Consider the following 19,093-nt stretch of genomic DNA (forward strand, 5'->3'; position numbering starts at 1 on the left):
CCAGTAAGGGTGACAAAGGATATCATTCTGCAAGCACTCTCCTTCTGACAGAGTGCTATTGTTGACCCACCTAATCTGAAACGATTGCTAAGCATTTGCACTCTATTTTCCAGAAAGGGTCCCTGACGCTGCGACTCTCCCGGCGGTGCACACAGGCTCCTCCCAGGCCAGCCCACCCAGACACCACGTGCTCCGTGCCTTCGCTCCGGCGATAAAGGAGCCCGGCGCGTTCGTTCACGTGACCTCGAGGCCCCTCCCGGGAGCCGGCTTCAGCGGAAACGTTTACTGGGGAGGACGGCAATCCGGTGAAGTAACGGTGGACAAAGGGTGCGCTCAACAGCTGCGTTAAAGGTACAGTTGACCGGGCTGCGACATTTGAAACGGGCGATTTACTGCCAGCTGTCCAGGCACTAGCGCATTCTGGGAATGGTAGTTCCTCTGACGTCGGCTGGAGTGACGAGGAAGGACGGCGCGGAGATCCTGCGCCTGCGCACATCGATCGAGCGGCGGGTCGGGTTTGCCCCTCGACGCCAACCCTCGGCTGGAGCGTTGGGGCCCCGGGACCTGGGGAGGCACGCGGGCGGCGCACCTGCACCGAGTGTCACTGGGGGCTCGGCTCAGCCCAGCCCAGCCCTCCCCTCACACTCACTGACTGACTTACAGAAAGTAATATACTGCAAATTACAAACAAAAACAAGGGGAGGTAGGTGGGGGGAGAGAACGCTGCAGGTCAGCTTCTGGAGCAGACAGTTAGAAATTTCGGGCTTCAACACTTCGGAACTGTTGCTTCATTTATAGAAAGCACCGACTTTCATTCGAGAAAGGTAAGAGCAGATTCTCACTTCCTCAAATAGTGCCTCGATGACATTTGAAGAATATCACTCAAACATTGGGAAGATGGAATATTCCGCACTAGGAATTTATAAGCGACACAGTAAACCAAATCTTTCATTATTAAAACTTACTGCAACTATTGAGAGTACAACAAAAAAATTAAACGCCCAAGCTTAAGGGGCCGAGATAGGCTTTGAAATACCTGTTTAGAAGTTGTGCTGCTCATACCGACGTGAGACTGGCTCGTTTGTGTTTATGTGCGCAGCTGCCGCATAGACCACATTTACACTGTCGGATTTCTTGAATTTGTGATCAGTTCCACGGTTGGTTTCTGATTCCAGAATGTGTATTCAGTATAGATGTCGGTTTAAGATTGACTTTCAGATTCATATGAAAAGTTAAGAAAGAAGAAAGAAAGCCTTGCATTCATATAGCGCCTTTCACGACTACCGGACGTCTCAAAGCGTTTTACAGCGAATGACGTACTTTTGAAGTCACTGTTGTAATGTGGGAAGAAACCTTTGTTGAATATACGGAACTATAACTACAACTAAATATAACTCTCTGGGCGGTGCTTTTTGTAGTCCTGACATTCTGACGTGTGTTCATTTGATGTCCTGTTGTGCATCTAAACATGAGTTATATACTGTTTCTGCTTTGTAGTGATCCAAAAGTGGCATTATAACTAACTTAACTAGTTAGTTTCTGCACAAGCCAGTAATCATAACTAAAATTTGGAAGCCCTGCAGAATTTGCTTGTGAAAAGTTTTGACACATTAATTTTGTACTTTTTGTTTGCAAATGAACTGTTGTGAAAAAGGTAGGTCTATAGGTTGTAAATGACAGGATGGCAAAAAAACAAATGATGGGATTGTTGCTTGAACTCTTTGAATTTTCATTGAATGCTAGAAATGCAGAAAATGGGAGAGAAGAGACTTTTTCAATTAAAAAGATTGAAGGGATTAGTCCTGATGGCATCGTGGCTTGATGTGCTTGCTAAACAAACGAAGCTAGTTTCAGCTTTTAACCCACATCTGTGCTAGTAACTGCTGGCAGTTGGAAGTGTAAATGTTGGATTGTGTTTAAAAACCCTGGGCAAGGGAAGGAGAAAATGAGTCAGGACTTCTGTACTTGCTCCGATCAAGTGACACCCCTGTTGGAAAGTGTGCACATGTTGCATGTGGACAGGACTGAGTTCGTGCATATACAAACCTGAAATTTATTCTTGTACTGACATCCATGCTTATACATATTCTGGAACCAACTGATCACAAATTCAAGAAATCAGGGAGACGGTGTAAATGTGGTCTATGTGACGGGTGCATACAGAAAAACGAAGCAGTCTCTCATTGATATGAGCAGCACAGCTGGAACCTCAAACTTTTAAATAGGTATTTCAAAGCCTTATCAATGTACCACTCAACTGCTTGAGCTTGGGGTTTAACATTTCTGTTTTATTCTCAAATCTCAATAGTTCCAGTAAGTTTGAATATAAATCAAAAAGGTTTTGTTTACTTTACCAATTATAAATTCAAATAGTGCAGTGTAAGTCATGTTTGAATAACTTAACAAATGGCTTTGTGCTTGAAATGGTGCCTTGGGTAATGTAGTGGAGGGCTGCTGGCTCTTGTAGAGACACAACTGGCCATGTTCAGCAACTGAGAGGAGGGAATTAAATTGTGGGAAGAGGAGCATATCTGGTTCACATTTGATAAATTTCTAGATTGGTGGCAAACCAAGACATGTGCAGTCTGCTTTGGTTTTATTCAGGAAAAAGTTGAGTTCTGCAGACAGTAAAAATTAATTTAAACGTGTGCTGAAGAAACTCATGGCCAGGGCCACTGATTGACTTATTCAATCATTGTAAATCAAATACCATTTTTATTGCATAAGATTTTAGATTTTTTTTTTTTACAATTATTTAGGGATTGTATTCTGCAGTTCAGTGCCTTTCTCTGAAGACTTGCTTGAAGCCAATTGGGTTGTTTTTGGGTTAATCGCTCCAATTGGTAACTACCAAGAACATAACCGAGCTCTCTCGATAACTTCTGAGTATTCTCATTAGTAGCTGATTCATACAAAGCATCACAATTGGCTTCTGGCCCCTGGCGTATGAAGCTGGTGGGATGACAACCGTTGAGGGAGCTTGTATGTGTGGATATACGATGGAGGCTTGCTGTCTAAACTCACACTGCCAGCTGGGCAAGGTACCAGAGATTGCCTGCCAGCTACGAAACTATACCTCAGTAAAGATTCAAACTTTGAGGGAGGGAAAGAGTGGGAAGGAATTTATAGTTTCCTTGGATTGGAGTGGCACTCGGGTTGGATGCAATCCATAGTCTGTAAAATACAGTTGTCTTACTAAGCTATACAGACCAGGCTCAATCTGTGATCTGTGTACTTGCCTCTTTAAGCCTGGAGTTGGCTCACAATATCTGAGGATTTTTTTTGCCCCTCTATGCACTGTGTTGATCTAGAAGGAAGTTAAAATAGCCCTGAAGGTGGTGTAATCTGTGGTGTTAGTAATTTATTCAGGCCTGGTTTTGGAATCCGTTTGCTGTTTTGATGTTTCCAAAGCAGATTTTTGGGAACTTGCACTAGTGTGAATTTTGAGGCAGACGATGGACAGCAGCATCCAACCTTGGTTTCTGGTTGGCTCAGTTTTACAAGTATTATATGTAAAATTAACAGCACAGAAATGGGTAATTTGGCCCAACAGGTATATGCTGGTGTTTATGCTTCATACAAGCCTCCTCCCACCTTACTTCATCTCATCCTATCACCATATCTTTCTTGTCCGGTCTCCCTCGTACTTCTCCAGCTTCCCCTTTAAATATATCTGTGCTACTTGCCTCAACCACTCGTGTGGTAGCAAGTTCCACATTCTCACCACACTTGAGTAAAGAAGTGTCTTTATTGAAGGCCTTTTGAAAGTCCATGTATATTACATCCACTATATTACCCATTTCTACTCTTTCTGGTACTTAAAAGAATTGAAAAAGATTGATCAAGCATGACCTCTTTTGAAATCTTTGCTGACTATCATTTGTTATATTCTCGGTTTCTAGATGTATTTCTATTTCAATATCTTTCCTACCACTGACGTTAAACTAATTGCTGTATAGTTCCCTAGATTTGTGTGTTCTCCCTATTTTTAAGTATAGGAATAACATTAGCTGTCTGCCAGTTCTCTGGCACTGTTCCTTTTTCTATTGAATTTTTATATATAGAGATTTTGGAGTGCCTCTGCTATCTCTTCCCTAGCTTCTTTTAGTATGCACAGATGCAATCCATCCAGACTAGGGTTTTTATCTGTTTTAAGTTTGTCTTTATCAATTGAGGGAATGGTAGCATAGTGGTTAGCTTACTGGACTAGTAATCCAGAGGCCTGGACTATAATGATCCAGTGATGTGAGTTCAAATCCCACCATGGCAACTGGGGAATTAAATTCTGTTAAATAGATAAACCTGGAACAACAAAAAAAAGCTAATCAGTAATGGTAACCATGAAACCCTATCAGATTGTCATAAAAACCCATCTGGTTCACTCATGTCCTTTTTTAGGGAAGGAAATCTTACCTGGTCTGGCCTATATGTGACTCCAGACCCACAGCAATGTGGTTGACTCTTAACTGCCCTCTGAAATGGCCTAGCAAGTCACTCAGTTGTACACAACTACTATGAGAAAAAAAAAGAAAACCGGACGGATTACCTGGTATCGGCACTGGCTTCAGACACGACAACGACACACCCAGCTCAGTCGACCCTGCAAAGTCCTCCTCACTAACATCTGGGGACTTGTGCCAAAATTGGGAGAGCTGTCCCACAGACTAGTCAGACATAGTCATATTCCCAGAATCATACCTTTCAGCCAATGTCCCAAACTTCTCCATCACCATCCCTTGGTATGTCTGTCCCACCGGCACAGTGGTATACAGTCGGGAGGGAGTGACCCTGGGAGTCCTCAACATTGACTCCGGACCCCATGAAGTCTCCTGGCTTCAGGTCGAGCAAACCTCCTGCTAATTACTGCCCTCCCTCAGCTGATGAATCAGCACTCCTCCATGTTGAAGAAGCACTGAGGGTAGCAAAGGCACAGAATGTACTCTGGGTGGGGGACTCGCCAAGAGTGGCTCAGTAGCACCACTACTGACCAAGCTGGCCGAGTCCTGAAGGACATAGCTGCCAGACGAAGACTGCGGCAGGTGAGAGAACCAACACTAGGGGAAAAACCTACTTGACCTCATCCTCCCCAATCTACCTGTCGTAGATGCATCTGTCCATGACAGTATTGGTAGCAGTGACCACCGCACAGTCCCTGTGGAGACGAAGTCCCATCTTCACACTGAGGACACCCTGCATCGTGCTGTGTGGCACTACCACTGTGCTAAATGGGATAGATTGAGAACAGATCTAACAACTCAAACCTGGGCATCCATGAGGTGCTGTGGGCCATCAGCAGCAGAATTGTATTCCACCATAATCTGTAAACTCATGGCCAGCATATCCCTCACTCTACCATTACCATCACCATCAAGTCAGGGGACCAACCCTGGTTCAATAAGGAGTGCAGAAGAGCATGCCAGGAGCAGCACCAGGCATACGTAAAAATGAGGTGCCAACCTGGGGAAGCTGCAACACAGGACTACATGCATGCTAAACAGCAGAAGCAGCATGCTATACACAGAGCTAAGTGATCCCACAGTCATCAGATCAAAGCTCTGCAGTCCTGCCACATCCAGTCGTGAATGGTGGTGGACCATTAAACAACTAACCGGAGGAGGCTGCTCCAGGAATATCCCCATCTTCATTGATGACGGAGCCCAGCACGCGAGTGCAAAAGACAAGGCTGAAGTGTTTGCAATCATCTTCAGCCAGAAGTGCCAAGTGGATGATCCATATCGCCCTCCTCCTGAGGTCCCCACCATCACAGAAGCCAGTCTTCAGCCAATTCGATTCACTCCACGTGATATCAAGAAACAGCTGAGCGCATTGGATACAGCAAAGGCTATGGGCCCTGACAACATCCTGGCTGTCGTGTTGAAGACATGTTCTCCAAAACAGCCAAGCTGTTCAGTACAGCTACAACACTGGCATCCATCCGACAATCTGGAAAATTGCCCAGGTATGCCCTGTCCACAAAGCAGGACAAATCCAATCTGGCCCCATTAGTCTACTTTCAATCATCAGCAAAGTGATGGAAGGTGTCGTCGACAGTGCTATCAAGCGGCACTTACTCACCAATATTGTGCTCACTGATGCTCAGTTTGGGTTCCCCAGGACCACTCCGCTCCAGACCTCATTACAACCTTGGTCCCAACGTGGAAAAAAATAGCTGAATTCCAGAGGTGAGGTGAGAGTGACTGCCCTTGACATCAAGGCAGCATTTGACAGTGTGGCATCAAGGAGCTCCAAGCTTTCCAACCCATCTCCTAACCCCTCTCTTCGTGGCTTGTCATTAATTTCCAGTGCCCATCTGTGAAGTGTCTTGGATGTTTTCTGTATTAAAGGTGCTATAAAATTAACAAAATAATTTTTAGGAATGGGGAAGATCATTAAACTCAGCAAGCCTGTCTATTTTTATTGATTCCCACCCCTTTTTTCTGACCAAGTGCCTTAACAACTGCCCCTCTCCAGAAATTTGTCTGGTTACCTCTTGAATCCATTGAGAATTTACTTCAAAAAATATTGAAGCTAGAATAGTACAGCACAGAATGTGGCCATTCGGTGCATCGAATCTGCTCCAGCTCTTTCGAAGTGCAATCCGGTTCTTGTGAACAGTCCATCATGTGCTTTTACAGTCGGAGGAGTGCGCCTGCCCTTTATCTAGATTGAATTTTGAAACCAGATTGTTGTGGGGAATCTATAAGGCTGCATGCTCTACTTGCCTGCAGGCTGACCTGGTTATCTTGATGACACCTAGTCCAGTAATGATCACAATGGGCTCACATGCTGCAGGTACATCTGTTATTGTACCTTGCTTCTGTTGATTTTTGCAGTAATGCAGAATTAACCATTGAAGGGGTTAGTTTAAAAATTTGAGTTACACTGTCAATCTTTTAGATGTGAGCAGAATTGCTGATTTTTAAGCCACTTCATTTCCAGGTTTGGGTGCTGATAATTTGGATGCCACTAATTACATTTGGTTAAAATGAGTTATGCTGTGCAAACAATGTGAATGAATGTAATTCCTCGTTTTGTTTTAGATTGGACTAACCTCTGGTACCTGATGCTGGTTACAAAAATTGGTTAACAGAATAAGATACTGTATTGCAATACATAACATAGAAACATAAAAACATAGGAGCAGGAATAGGCCATTCGGCCCTTCGAGCCTGCTCCACCATTCAATATGATCATGGCTGATCCTCTATCTCAATACCGTATTCCCATTCTCTCCCCATACCCCTTGATGCCTTTTGTGTCTAGAAATCTATCTATCTCCTTTTTAAATATATTCAGTGACTTGGCCTCCACAGCCTTCTGTGGTAGAGAATTTCACAGGTTCACCACCCTCTAAGCAAATAAATTTCTCCTCATCTCAGTCCTAAATGTCCTACCCTGCATCCTGAGACTATGACCTCTCGTTCTAGACCCCCACCCCCCCCCCCCCCCCAAAGCCAGGGGAAACATCCTCTGCATCCAGTCTGTCTAGCCCTGTCAGAATTTTATGCGTTTCAATGAGATCCCCTCTCATTCTTCTAAACTCTAGTGAATACAGGCCTAGTTGACCCAATCTCTCCTCATACTACAGTCCTGCCATCCCAGGAATCAGTCTGGTGAACCTTCGCTGCACTCCCTCTATGGCAAGTATATCCTTTCTTGGGTAAGGAGACCAAAACTGTGCACAATACTCCAGGTGTGGTCTCACCAAGGCCCTGTACAACAGTTGTAAGACATCCTTGCTCCTGTACTCAAATCCTCTTGCAATGAATGCCAGCAAACCATTTGCCTTCCTAACTGCTTGCTGCACCTGCATGTTTGCTTTCAGTGACTGGTGTACAAGAACACCCAAGTCCCTTTGTACATCAACATTTCCCAATCTATCCCCCCTTCTTAGGCAGTCTCTCGGAACCGAGGATGACTTGCTTCCACATTAAAAATGAGTTCGCAGGTGACTGATGAGTCCAATGCGGGACCTACAGTCTCTGTCACAGGTGGGGCAGACAGTGGTTGAAGGGGTGGGTGGGGTGCCCGGGTTGACGTGCGCTTCTTGCGCTGCCTCGCTTGGCTTCCGCTTGCTCCCGGCGAAGAGACTCGGTGTTCGGCACCTTCCTGGATGCCAATCTATCACCATTTAAATAATACTCTACCTTTCTCTCTTTCCTACTGAAGTGGATAACTCCACATTTATCCATGTTATACTGCATCTGCCATGTATTTGCCCACTCACTCAACTTGTCTAAATCGCCTTGAAGCCTCTTTGCATCCTCCTCACAACTCACAATCCCGCCTAGTTTTGTGTTGTCGGCAAACTTGGAAATATTACATTTGGTTCCCTCATCCAAATCATTGATATATATTGTGAATAGCTGGGGCCCAAGCACTGATCCCTGCGGTACCCCACTAGTCACTGCCTGCCACCCGGAAAAAGACCCATTTATTCCTACTCTGTTTCCTGTCTGTTAACCAATTTTCAATCCATGCCAGTATATTTCCCCCAATCCCATGTGCTTTAATTTTGCACACTAACCTCTTATGTGGGACTTTATCAAAGGCCTTCTGAAAATCCAAATACACCACATCCACTGGTTCTCCTGTATTTATTCTACCAGTTACATCCTCAAAAAAAAAAAAAAACTCCAGAAGGTTTGTCAAACACAGTTCCCCTGTCATAAATCCATGGTGACTTTGTCTAATCCCGTTGATATTTTCTAAGTGTTCTGTTATCACATCCTTTTTATAATAGACTCTAGCATTTTCCCTACTACTGATGCTAGGCTACTGATGTAGTTCCCTGTTTTCTCTCTTCCCTCCTTTTTTAAAAAGTGTGGTTACATTTGCCACCCTCCAATCTGCAGGAACTGTTCCATAATCTATAGAATTTTGGAAGATGACAACCAATGCATCCACTATTTCCATGGCTACCTCTTTTAGTACTCTGGGATGCAGATTATCAGGCTCTGGGGATTTATCGGCTTTCAGTCCCATTAATTTCTCCAGCACTTTTTTTTTTACTAATACTCATTTCCTTTAATTCCTCCTTCTCACTAGACCCTTGGTTCCCTAGCATTTCTGGGAAGTAATTTGTGTCCTCTTCCGTGAAGACCAAACCAAAGTATTTGTTTAATTGCTCTACCATTTCCTTGTTCCCCATTATAAATTCTCCTCCTGTTTCTGACTGTAAGGGACCTACATTTGTCTTCACTTTTTTTCTTTTTGCATACTTGTAGAAGCTCTTACAGTCTGCTTTTATGTTCCTTGCAAGTTATCTCTCATTCTATTTTCTCCTCTTAATCAATCTCTTGGTCCTTTTTTGCTGAACTCTAAACTGCTCCCAATCCTCAGGCTTGCTACTTTTTCTGGCAACTTTATATGACTCCTCTTTGGATCTAATACTACCCTTAGTTTCTTTTGTTAGCCATGGTTGGGCCGCTTTTCCTTTTGTGTTTTTGCGCCAGAAAGAAATGTATAACTGTTGCAATTCATGCATTTGTTCCTTAAATGTTAGCCATTGCCTATCCACCATCAAGCCTTTTAATGAAGGTTCCCAATCTATCATAGCCAACTCGCATCTCATACCTTCGTAGTTTCCTTTTAGATTTAGGACATAAGTCTTACTGATGCTGTTGCAGTTGAGACCAATTGTAACTTGAATTGTTTATTGTCTTTGTGTGGTGCTGGTGCCATGTGTTAGACAAATCATTGACACTAGGATTCCTACTAACGCCCAAATCCGTTCTTGATCAACCTTCAATGAAAGAACCTTGTTCTTCCTAGTTAAGAAAGGAGCTTAACTACTGTTGATTCTGATTGCACAGAAGTTGTAGTGAATATGTTTATGCTCGGGCCTTTGTCCTTACTAGATTGTCCTCTAACTTGCTGTGTTTTCAAAGTAGAAAATGGCAGCTGATGCAGTTGAAACTGTCGCTCGAAATGGTCAGAGCTGCTCCTGGCTGTCATTTACTAAAGTTGGAGGGGATGATTTTCCCAAGCTAATTCTGAATGTGGAATTCAACTGTACGAACTATGTGGGCTCTCAACTTTTGAGGGGTGGTGGGGGAAGGAAAGGAGGCTAATAGAAGGTTGAGATTTATGGCCAGACTAGAATATGCACTGATCAGATAGATGCACTGATCAGACTATACTTATAATACCATATTTAATTTTGGTCAAGGTGTTGTTTTAAAAAAAAAAAAATGCAGTTACATTAGAAGGGGTAGAGAAGAGCTGCACTCATGTCAAGTGTAACAGCAGCTTGCATTTTTATATAGTGCCTTTAACGTAGTGAAACATCCCAAGGCACTTCACCGGTGCATAATCGGACAAAAATTGACACGAGCCAAAGAAGTTGGCATTAGGAAAGATGGCCAAAAGCTTGGTCAAAGAGATAGGTTTTAAGGAGCGTCAGAGAAGCGGAGAGGTTTAGGGGAGGGAATTCCAGAGCTTGGGACCTAGGCAGCTGAAGGTACGACTGTCAGTGGTGGGGCGAAGGAAGTCGCACAAGGCTATAGAGATGGAGAAATGTAGAGTTCTTGGATGGTTGTAGGGCTGCAGGAGGTTACGGAGATTGGAGGGCCTTGAACACGAGGCTGAGAATTTTAAAATCAAGGTTGTGCCGGACCAGGAGTGAATGTAGCTCCGTGAGCACAGGGGTGATGAGTGAATGGAACTTGGTGTGTGTTAGTGTAATCAGGTTGGTGGGGGGGGTGAAATTTGTGAAGGAAATTCAGCTTCCGAATCTAGAAACTGTTAAGCAGGTATCTCACTAAAGTATATAAAATCTTAGACCGCATGGATGAACTACAGAAGTTGTTCATCCCAGTTTGGGATAAGAATAAAACAAAAAGGGTGACTCAACCGTGGCTAACAAGGGAAATTAGAGATAGCATAAGATCCAAGGAGAAGGCATATAAATTGGCCAGAAAAAGCAGTAACCCTGAGGATTGGGAGCAGTTTAGGATTCAACAAAGGAGGACAAAGGGATTAATTAAGAAGGGGAAAATAGAATATGAAAGTAAACTTGCAGGGAACATAAAAACTGACACTGAGCTTTTATTTATAGATATGTGAAGAGAAAAAGATTAGTGAAATCAAGTGTAGGTCCCTTGCAGTCAGAAGCAGGGGAAGTTATAATGGGGACAAAGAAATGGCAGACCAATTAAATGCATACTTTGGTTCTGTCTTCACAAAGGAGGATGCAAATAACCTCCCAGAGATGTTGGAGAGCACAGGGTCTGATGAGAGGGAGGAACTGAAAGAAATCAGTATTTGTAGGGAAATGGTGTTGGTGAAATTGATGGGATTGAAGGCCGATAAATCCCCAGGGCCTGATAATCTGCATCCTAGGGTACTTAAGGAAGTGGCCCTAGAAATAGTAGATGCATTGCTGATCATCTTCCAAAATTCACTGGAATCTGGAACTGTACCCATGGATTGGAGGGTAGCTAATGTTACCCCACTATTCAAAAAGGGTGGTAGAGAGAAAGCGGGGAATTACAGACCGGTAAGCCTGACATCGGTAGTGGGGAAAATGCTAGAGTCCATTATAAAGGATGTAATCGCTGAGCACTTGGAAAACAGTGACAGGATCGGACAAAGTCAACATGGATTTACAAAAGGTAAATTGTGCTTGACTAATCTACTGGAATTTTTTGAGGATGTAACTGGGAAAATAGATAAGGGAGAACCAGTGGATGTGGTGTATTTGGACTTTCAAAAGGCTTTCGATAAGGTCCCGCATAAGAGATTAGCGTGTAAAGTTAAGGCACATGGGATTGGGGGCAAGGTATTGACTTGGATAGAGAACTGGTTGGCGGACAGAAAGCAGAGAGTAGGAATTAACGGGTCTTTTTCCGAGTGGCAGGCAGTGACTAGTGGGGTACCGCAGGGATCGGTCCTTGGACCCCAGCTATTCACAATATACATTAATGATCTAGATAAGGGAACTAGTTGTAATATCTCCAAGTTTGCAGACGACACAAAGCTGGGTGGGTGTGTGTGCTGTGAGGAGGATACCGAGAAACTCCAGGATGATTTGGACAGGTTGGGTGATTGGGCAGAAGCGTGGCAGATGCAATATAACGTGGATAAATGCGAGGTTATCCACTTTGGTGTCAAAAACAGAAAGGCAGACTATTTGAATGGCAATAGATTGGGAGAAGGGGAAGTGCAATGAGACCTGGGTGTCCTTGTGCACCAGTCGCTGAAGGTAAGCATACAGGTGCAGCAGGCGGTGAAGAATGCAAATGGTATGTTGGCCTTCATAGCAAAAGGGTTTGAGTACAGGAGCAAGGATGTCCTGCTGCAGTTGTACAGGGCCTTGGTGAGACCACACCTTGAGTATTGTGTGCAGTTTTGGTCACCTTGTCTGAGGAAGGATGTTCTTGCCATGGAAGGAGTTCAGCGAAGATTCACAAGGCTGATCCCTGGGATGGCAGGAATGACGTATGAGGAGAGATTGGGTCGATTGGGCTTATACTCGCTGGAGTTTAGAAGAATGAGAGGGGATCTCATCGAAACTTATAAAATTCTGACAGGTCTGGACAAACTAGATGCAGGTAGAATGTTCCTGATGGTCGGAGAGTCCAGAACCAGGGGTCATAATCTAAGGGTAAGGGGTAAGCCATTTAGGACCGAGATGAGGAAGAATTTCTTCATCCAGAGAGTGGTGAACCTGTGGAATTCTCTACCACAGAAGGCAGTTGAGGCCAAGTCTTTAAATATATTCAAGAAGGAGTTAGATATATTTCTTAAGGCTAAAGGTATCCAAGGGATATGGGGAGAAGGCAGGTACAGGGTACTGAGTTTGGATGATCAGCCATGGTCTCATCGAATGGCGGAGCAGGCTCGAGGGGCTGAATGGCCTACTCCTGCTCCTATCTTCTATGTTTCTATATTAAATGTTAAGTTTTTTTTAAAGAAAAAAAGTAGTACTGGAAGACAGAAATGAGTGCAAACTGAATTGTAGAATATATTGCGGTAATCCTCCTTTACTCTCGAGTAATGTTTTTGGAATAGTCTACCAGTCAAGGTAATAGTGGCAAAAACTTTTGAGTTTACTCAAAATACAATTGTTGCTAAGTTGGGAGATTTGATATGCCAGAGGTGGGATCTTATATATTTTTATTCCTAACCTTCCTATGTGCTTGTGTATTTGCTTGCCATAATGGTAACACTTACTTTAAATGTCTTTTTATTCACTATTTATGTATATGTCTGTCTAGATGAAATAGGGCTCCAGATAGTTCTAAGAACAACAACCAACTAAAACATTGCAACTGGGCCCTGGATCTAAATAGACTGAAATATGGCAGATGACATCCAGCCTTTATTGACTCCTGTGGTTGAAGATAAATTGCCAGATCTTGAACACACAAGAGGCAAGCCAGAATCAAATTCAAGAAGGTAAAGTTTAAGGAACAGTTGCTGACTAACAGTTTCTTACCCAAAACAAAGCAAATCTGTAGTGCACAAATGCATATTTTTTGAATAAACTACAAATGTTGGGACTTGGTGCGTTTGATTTCTTCAAAATATATAACTAAAATTTACAACTGGCCAGTAAAATATATTATTTCTATTTTTTTTGTAGAATTCTCTCCTTGCTGCAGTATCCTTACACAGGCGCGGGTGCTGTCTAGCACCTCACAAAATGGCTATTATTCACATCTGAGCCTTGACAGTGAGTGTTGTAGGATGTCCAACTGCAGAAGGCATCATTGTTGAGTGGATGATCCTGTCCTTGCCCATCATTCCACCTAGTACCAGGATAGCAATTGGGAGTCGGAACTTTGGCCAGTTTTCTTCTGCCTAACATACTTGTCATCCCCCAATCACTGCCTTAGATGAGATCAGCACAAACTTGAATTAAACAAGCGATTTCTTTGGTCAGTATGGCTCAGAAAATCACCAGTCATAATCTTCATAGTTGCAGCACGCAACTGTCCCATTCCTTTTAATCGAACTAAGTACAAAGGATACTAAGGCCTAGATTTAAATCCGCTAAATCACCAAAGACCATGGGGCCTTCCTAGCATTCACTGTTTAGTGTCGCACCATTTTAGGCAGCCTTTTTCAGGTGATCTGCAAAGAACAGTTTTGCAAAGCAGATGAGATGTACCTTGTAACATTTCCTTTTTTGAAGTTTATATGTATTGATTACATTTTAATATATTCTTGGCTGTGGTAGAGCTTTGCTCTCATCTGTTGGTCGTGAATCATTGGACAGCAGCCTATACTGACATTGGTTGATCTTGGCTGGGGTGAGGTGGAAGTGCTAACGTTGTCCTGGGGGTGGGTGGGAAAGAAAGAGGAGGATCAGTGAAGGTTTCTGCATCTGATTTCCTGAATGTGCCATGTGTGTGGATGTCTAAAGCTTTTATTTGCAAATAACTTTTTGTTTCTGTACATTTTAATGAAATGTAATTTTTATCTTCTATTTAGACCTTTCTATGTGCCACCCAGAAACCTCCATGGAGAGACAGACCCACAAGAGCGGGTGACGGCAGAAGCTTCGGCAATGAACAGTCGTATTCAGTACTACAGCAAGTTGACCACTACACATAAGACCTTGGTAGTGGTGCTTGTTTTTTGAAAAAGCTTGGAATAAAGCTTCTAGGTTTCTGTTCTTTGTTCCTTCTCTTCTGTTTATGCCTCACCCCCCCCCCCCTTCACCACACTCTCACCCCACTTCCTATGCTGCTGATCTTGCTTCAAGTTGCCTCATCAAGATAGCTCTTTCAAAGAGCTCGTACAGGCACAATGGGCTGAATGGCCTCCTTCTGTGCTATATAATTCTAAGTTCCACGGTGCTGGTTGTGTTTCGCTCATCATAACTGAACTTGGCCCCATCCTTCACACACCTTGCAGGAATTACTGGATAATGATTTGATGAGTTATCCAGTAAGCTATGCAGACCAGGAAGATTGCTGGTTGCTCTATGGTTTGTTGAGTTTACTGATCTCCGAGGTGACAGTAGGGACATTGCAATTGGCTCTGTGCTCCTGGATTAGGAAGGGAAAACCAGCCACAATTCCTCCTGCGGTTTATGAAGTGTACAGGATCAGGGTTGGCTGTGATACCACCTATTCTACCAATCAATGCTTGCTGTGAAGCATGAATGATGGTTACTTGGGTGAGGTACCAGAAGATGAATGGTAAATATGGAGCTGCTGGCTTCAGAGGAGAGTGAGGGAGGAGAAAATTGGGAAGCAGGAGTGGGAACCTTGCTTTCCTCCCCACCTCCTCCTCTAGCATGAAATAAAGAGGCCAATTGTAGCACCCCTACAGGACTGTTCTTGCACCACCATTATTGGGCTTGCATTACAGACTTTAGTCTGTACACAATTAGACAATGTTATTTCAATGAAACAACTCGTATGTTACAAATGCTACACAAGATTATAACCTTCCCACAATGCGTTACTTGGAACTGAGACCACTACTTAAGCTATTTAGTTGCACAAACTTAACTTTTTTAATTATATCATTCCCTTCTTTAAATAGAACTTTACAAGTTAATTTGTTGTGCTGTAGATAGTTTATTAATCTATAATCAGTTGACTAAAATAACCAAGTAATATCCATCCTCTTAAGAAGGTACATAAGAATGTGTAGTTGGGGCAGAGGACTGGAAGGGAAGACTCTGGTACTTAGGAAGGATGGCTAGATACTTTGGTATTTTTCCAGACATCTGGCTAATGTCTCATTGGTTATTGCACATGTTCGTGAAATGGGTTAATGACCAGCTGTGCCACAATTGAGTTATAGATTTTGATGCTAATGGGGGAGTATTGCGCAGGCTTGCCCAGTGAAACCAGTATGACCTGTGTAAACTTTGTGGTTGGAGGTGAAGGTAGGACCAGAGGGTGTGCAGCAGCATGGTCACATCTTTTTCAGCTGTTGTCTAGGGATGCTGTGTTGAGTTTGTGGTATTTGTGCAGGGTGTAATATGTTCAGTCTTTTAGCTGCCCTGCTGTCATTTTGTTGCAATTGGAGGTTGTGATGGCTGCCCCCGATATAAATGTTAACTGCCTGGAGAGAGGCCTGCATTGCATTGAAGATGGCTTGTAGCACCAGCCCTCGCCACTGACACTACTGTAACCTCCTGGAGGCACTTGATGCAAGGGAATTTAAGTCCTTGCATGAAAATGACATCAAGGAGCTGCTCCACAGAGCAAAAAATATGTCCTTCCAGTAGCTGATCAAGTTTCATAACCCAGAATGGAATTTTTACTGGCACCTCCACATCTGCCACCTTATTCAATGTACCTTCCAAGATCCAACACTCTTAACAATCTGAATCTGAGTCCATGAAGTCCAGATCAACTTGCAGGCACATCTCCCTCTGTTCCAAGTTCACTTCCACGAGTGCAGACAGCACTGAAAGCCTGCAAGAAAAATGGAAACAAGACCGGGGTTAGTCATTAACGAGAGAGAGCTAGAAAAAAGCATAGCGAGTGACTCTACAGTACTATGGATTTCTGCAATTGTACTGTGTATGTTTGATTTTGTCCTAGAACAACTTGCACTTGTATAGTACTAATGTAGAAATACATACCTAGGCACAAAAGAGGCATAAGGAAAATGAATGCCTGGCCACCAAAGGAAAACCTGAGAAGTGACCAAAACCTTGGTCATAAAGGTGGTTTTTCAGGGTGCCTTTGAAGAAGGAGAGGGAAATGTAGAAGAGATTGGGTGTAGGGAAGAAATTCCAGAACATGGAGCCTGGATGGTTGAAATCATGGCTGCCAATGATGGGGTAAAGGTAGTGAGGGAATGCACAAGAGGCCAAAGTCACAGGAATGGAGAATTCTGGGGGAGTGGAGTTGTAGGGCTGGAGAGGTTATAGAGATGGGGAGGGACTAGACCAATTCGATTCAATTCAATTTTATTTGTCATATATGCAGCAAACATGTGTACTGCACAATGAAATGTTGATTTTTACGAGTCCTCCCAACATTGGAATAAATATGGCATAACAATGATAAAAATACTAATAGAAATACAGTAATAATAAATAAAACAGTAATAAATAATAAATTATTCGTTCATGAGTCTTATGGCCTGGGGGTAGAAGCTGTTTCGAAACCTGCTGGTACGAGACCGTATGCTTTGATATCTCTTACCGGACGGGAGCAGGGTGAAGAGGTTGTGGCTGGGGTGGCTCGTGTCTTTGATGATTCTCAGGGCCTTCCCCCGGCACACCTCTGGGTAGATATCCTGCACAGCAGGTAGTTTAATTCCTAGTATGTTGTGCAGCTTTCACCACCATCTGTAGAGCCTTGCGGTCTATGGCGGTGCAGTTGCCGTACCAGGTAGCGATGCAGCCGGACAGGATACTCTCGATGGTGCACCGGTAGAAGTTGGTGAGAATCTGGGGGGCCATTCCAAATTTCTTCAGTCTCCTGAGGAAGAACAGGCGTTGGCATGCCTTCTTGGTTACGACGTCGATGTGATTGGACCACGTTAAGTCCTCCGTAATGAATACACCCAGGAATTTGAAGCTGCTAACCCTCTCCACCTCAGCCCCTTCGATGTTGATTGGGGTGTGTCCCTCCCCCTGCTGCTTCCTGTAGTCCACGATCATCTCCTTTGTTTTGCTGATGTTGAGGGAGAGGTTGTTGTACTTGCACCATTCTGCTAGGGCTCTTACCTCCTCCCTGTAGGATGGATTTGAACACAAGGATAAACAATTAAAATTTGGGGACCAGAAGTTAATGCAGGTGTGATGGATAAGAGGGACTTGTTTTGGATGAGTTGTTTAGAGGGTTGCCGGCTGGGGTGCCTGTCGTGAGTAGTGCATTAGATTTTGTCGAAGGATGGGATGTTCAGACAGTACATTGAGTACAGAGAACATGCCATGTTGATTTGTGACTGATGCGATTGTTATGAGTTTTTAAACATGGAAGCACCTTTTGTCTATAAATTGCTAAGATTCATTAATATTTTACAGGTGCCACCTGATCACGTAATTCCAGCTGAAGAAGAAATTTATGTTTACAGTCCTCTCGGAAGTGCTCTCCAATTTGAAAGTAGCATAGATGGCTTTGGCAAGAATCCCAGCATAGTCACTATGTATGTATAAATTTAAATTTTTTTCTATAATCTCTGCTGTGTAATTGCTATTGTCCGAACACACATTTGACTGGAAGTCAGACCAAAGACCAGAATTGCTGTCTTAATCTATAAGCACATTTTTTGAAGATACTATCATTATTCATTGACGAAGGACCACTTGATGTAATACTTTTGAAGCCATTTGATGTGTTGATTCCTTAGGATTAGCACACAATGGTTTAATACAGATAACCCAATTTCTAAGGGAAAAAAATTTAATGGCTTTCATCTACATGATCCAAATGATACTGAATCTTATTTCTTTCCAGATTTTCTATCTGGAATACTATGATGGGTACATCCATATTGAGCCTTCCATGGGCATTAAAGGAGGTTAGAAGTTTCTTGTGCAGTTCCATGTTTTTTGCCAATAAGTTAATAGTGTTGTGTCAGTGACTTGTCTATTGTATTATTTCCTGCATTCAATTAAAACATTGCAACTTCATAAGCCTGTGTATTGAAGTAAAGGCTACTTCAAAAACTGAAACTTTTTTCCCTTTACCAATTAGGCAGGATTTACTTTCGGGATTATCTTGATCACTTTAATGTGCATGCTGATGCTGTACTGTTGTTACCGAGTGCTGAAATCTCGACAGACAATAGGTGCGTATTTTTATTATTTTGCAATAAACTTATGCTATTTAATGCAGTAGAAGCAAATATTTGCAGAGAGTTGCAGGGAAGCATATCTTGTAAGTAACTAATTTGTAGTAGGGTTAATGTAATGTGCTTGTTATATACACACAAAAACACACAGAAACCCCACAGTGCAGATAGAGGCCATTTCGGCCCATCGAGCCTGCACCGACACATATCCCACCCGATCCCTGTAACCCCTACACCAACAGATATCCCACCCTATCCCCACGTATTTAATCCCCCTAACACTAAGGGTCAATTTATCATAGCCAATCAACCTAACCTGCACATCTTTGGACTATAGTGGTGACTTGTATATTGTATAATCATTACCATGTTT

The 19,093-nt window shown here is 43.1% G+C and overlaps 2 protein-coding genes across 5 annotated transcripts in view; one reads left to right on the forward strand and one right to left on the reverse strand.

Annotated features, from left to right (window-relative positions):
* Positions 1-1,310, reverse strand: part of ddx4 (DEAD (Asp-Glu-Ala-Asp) box polypeptide 4) — a 145,488-nt gene extending 144,178 nt beyond the window's left edge. Inside the window, exon 1 of the mRNA XM_085972001.1 lies at positions 1,037-1,310. The gene's annotated coding sequence lies outside the window, so the exon portion shown is untranslated. The remainder of the gene's footprint in view (positions 1-1,036) is intronic.
* The window catches only part of slc38a9 (solute carrier family 38 member 9), a 68,341-nt gene continuing 49,383 nt past the window's right edge, over positions 136-19,093 (forward strand). The window contains exons 1-6 of one of the 4 annotated variants that reach the window (XM_085972096.1): positions 136-351; positions 13,221-13,401; positions 14,440-14,569; positions 17,951-18,072; positions 18,384-18,447; positions 18,624-18,717. In XM_085972096.1, coding sequence (XP_085828222.1) covers positions 13,304-13,401; positions 14,440-14,569; positions 17,951-18,072; positions 18,384-18,447; positions 18,624-18,717 — 508 coding nt within the window. In that variant the 5' untranslated portion in view covers positions 136-351; positions 13,221-13,303. Of the gene's footprint in view, positions 352-427; positions 825-13,220; positions 13,402-13,588; positions 13,679-14,439; positions 14,570-17,950; positions 18,073-18,383; positions 18,448-18,623; positions 18,718-19,093 lie in introns of those variants that run through there. The other 3 variants (XM_085972068.1, XM_085972078.1, XM_085972087.1) reach the window with 3 other exon arrangements.

The sequence above is a fragment of the Somniosus microcephalus genome, chromosome 2, assembly GCF_052327205.1.
Source record: "Somniosus microcephalus isolate GS21.2 chromosome 2, FLI_Smic_1.0, whole genome shotgun sequence".
NCBI classification, from domain to species: Eukaryota; Metazoa; Chordata; class Chondrichthyes; order Squaliformes; family Somniosidae; genus Somniosus; species Somniosus microcephalus.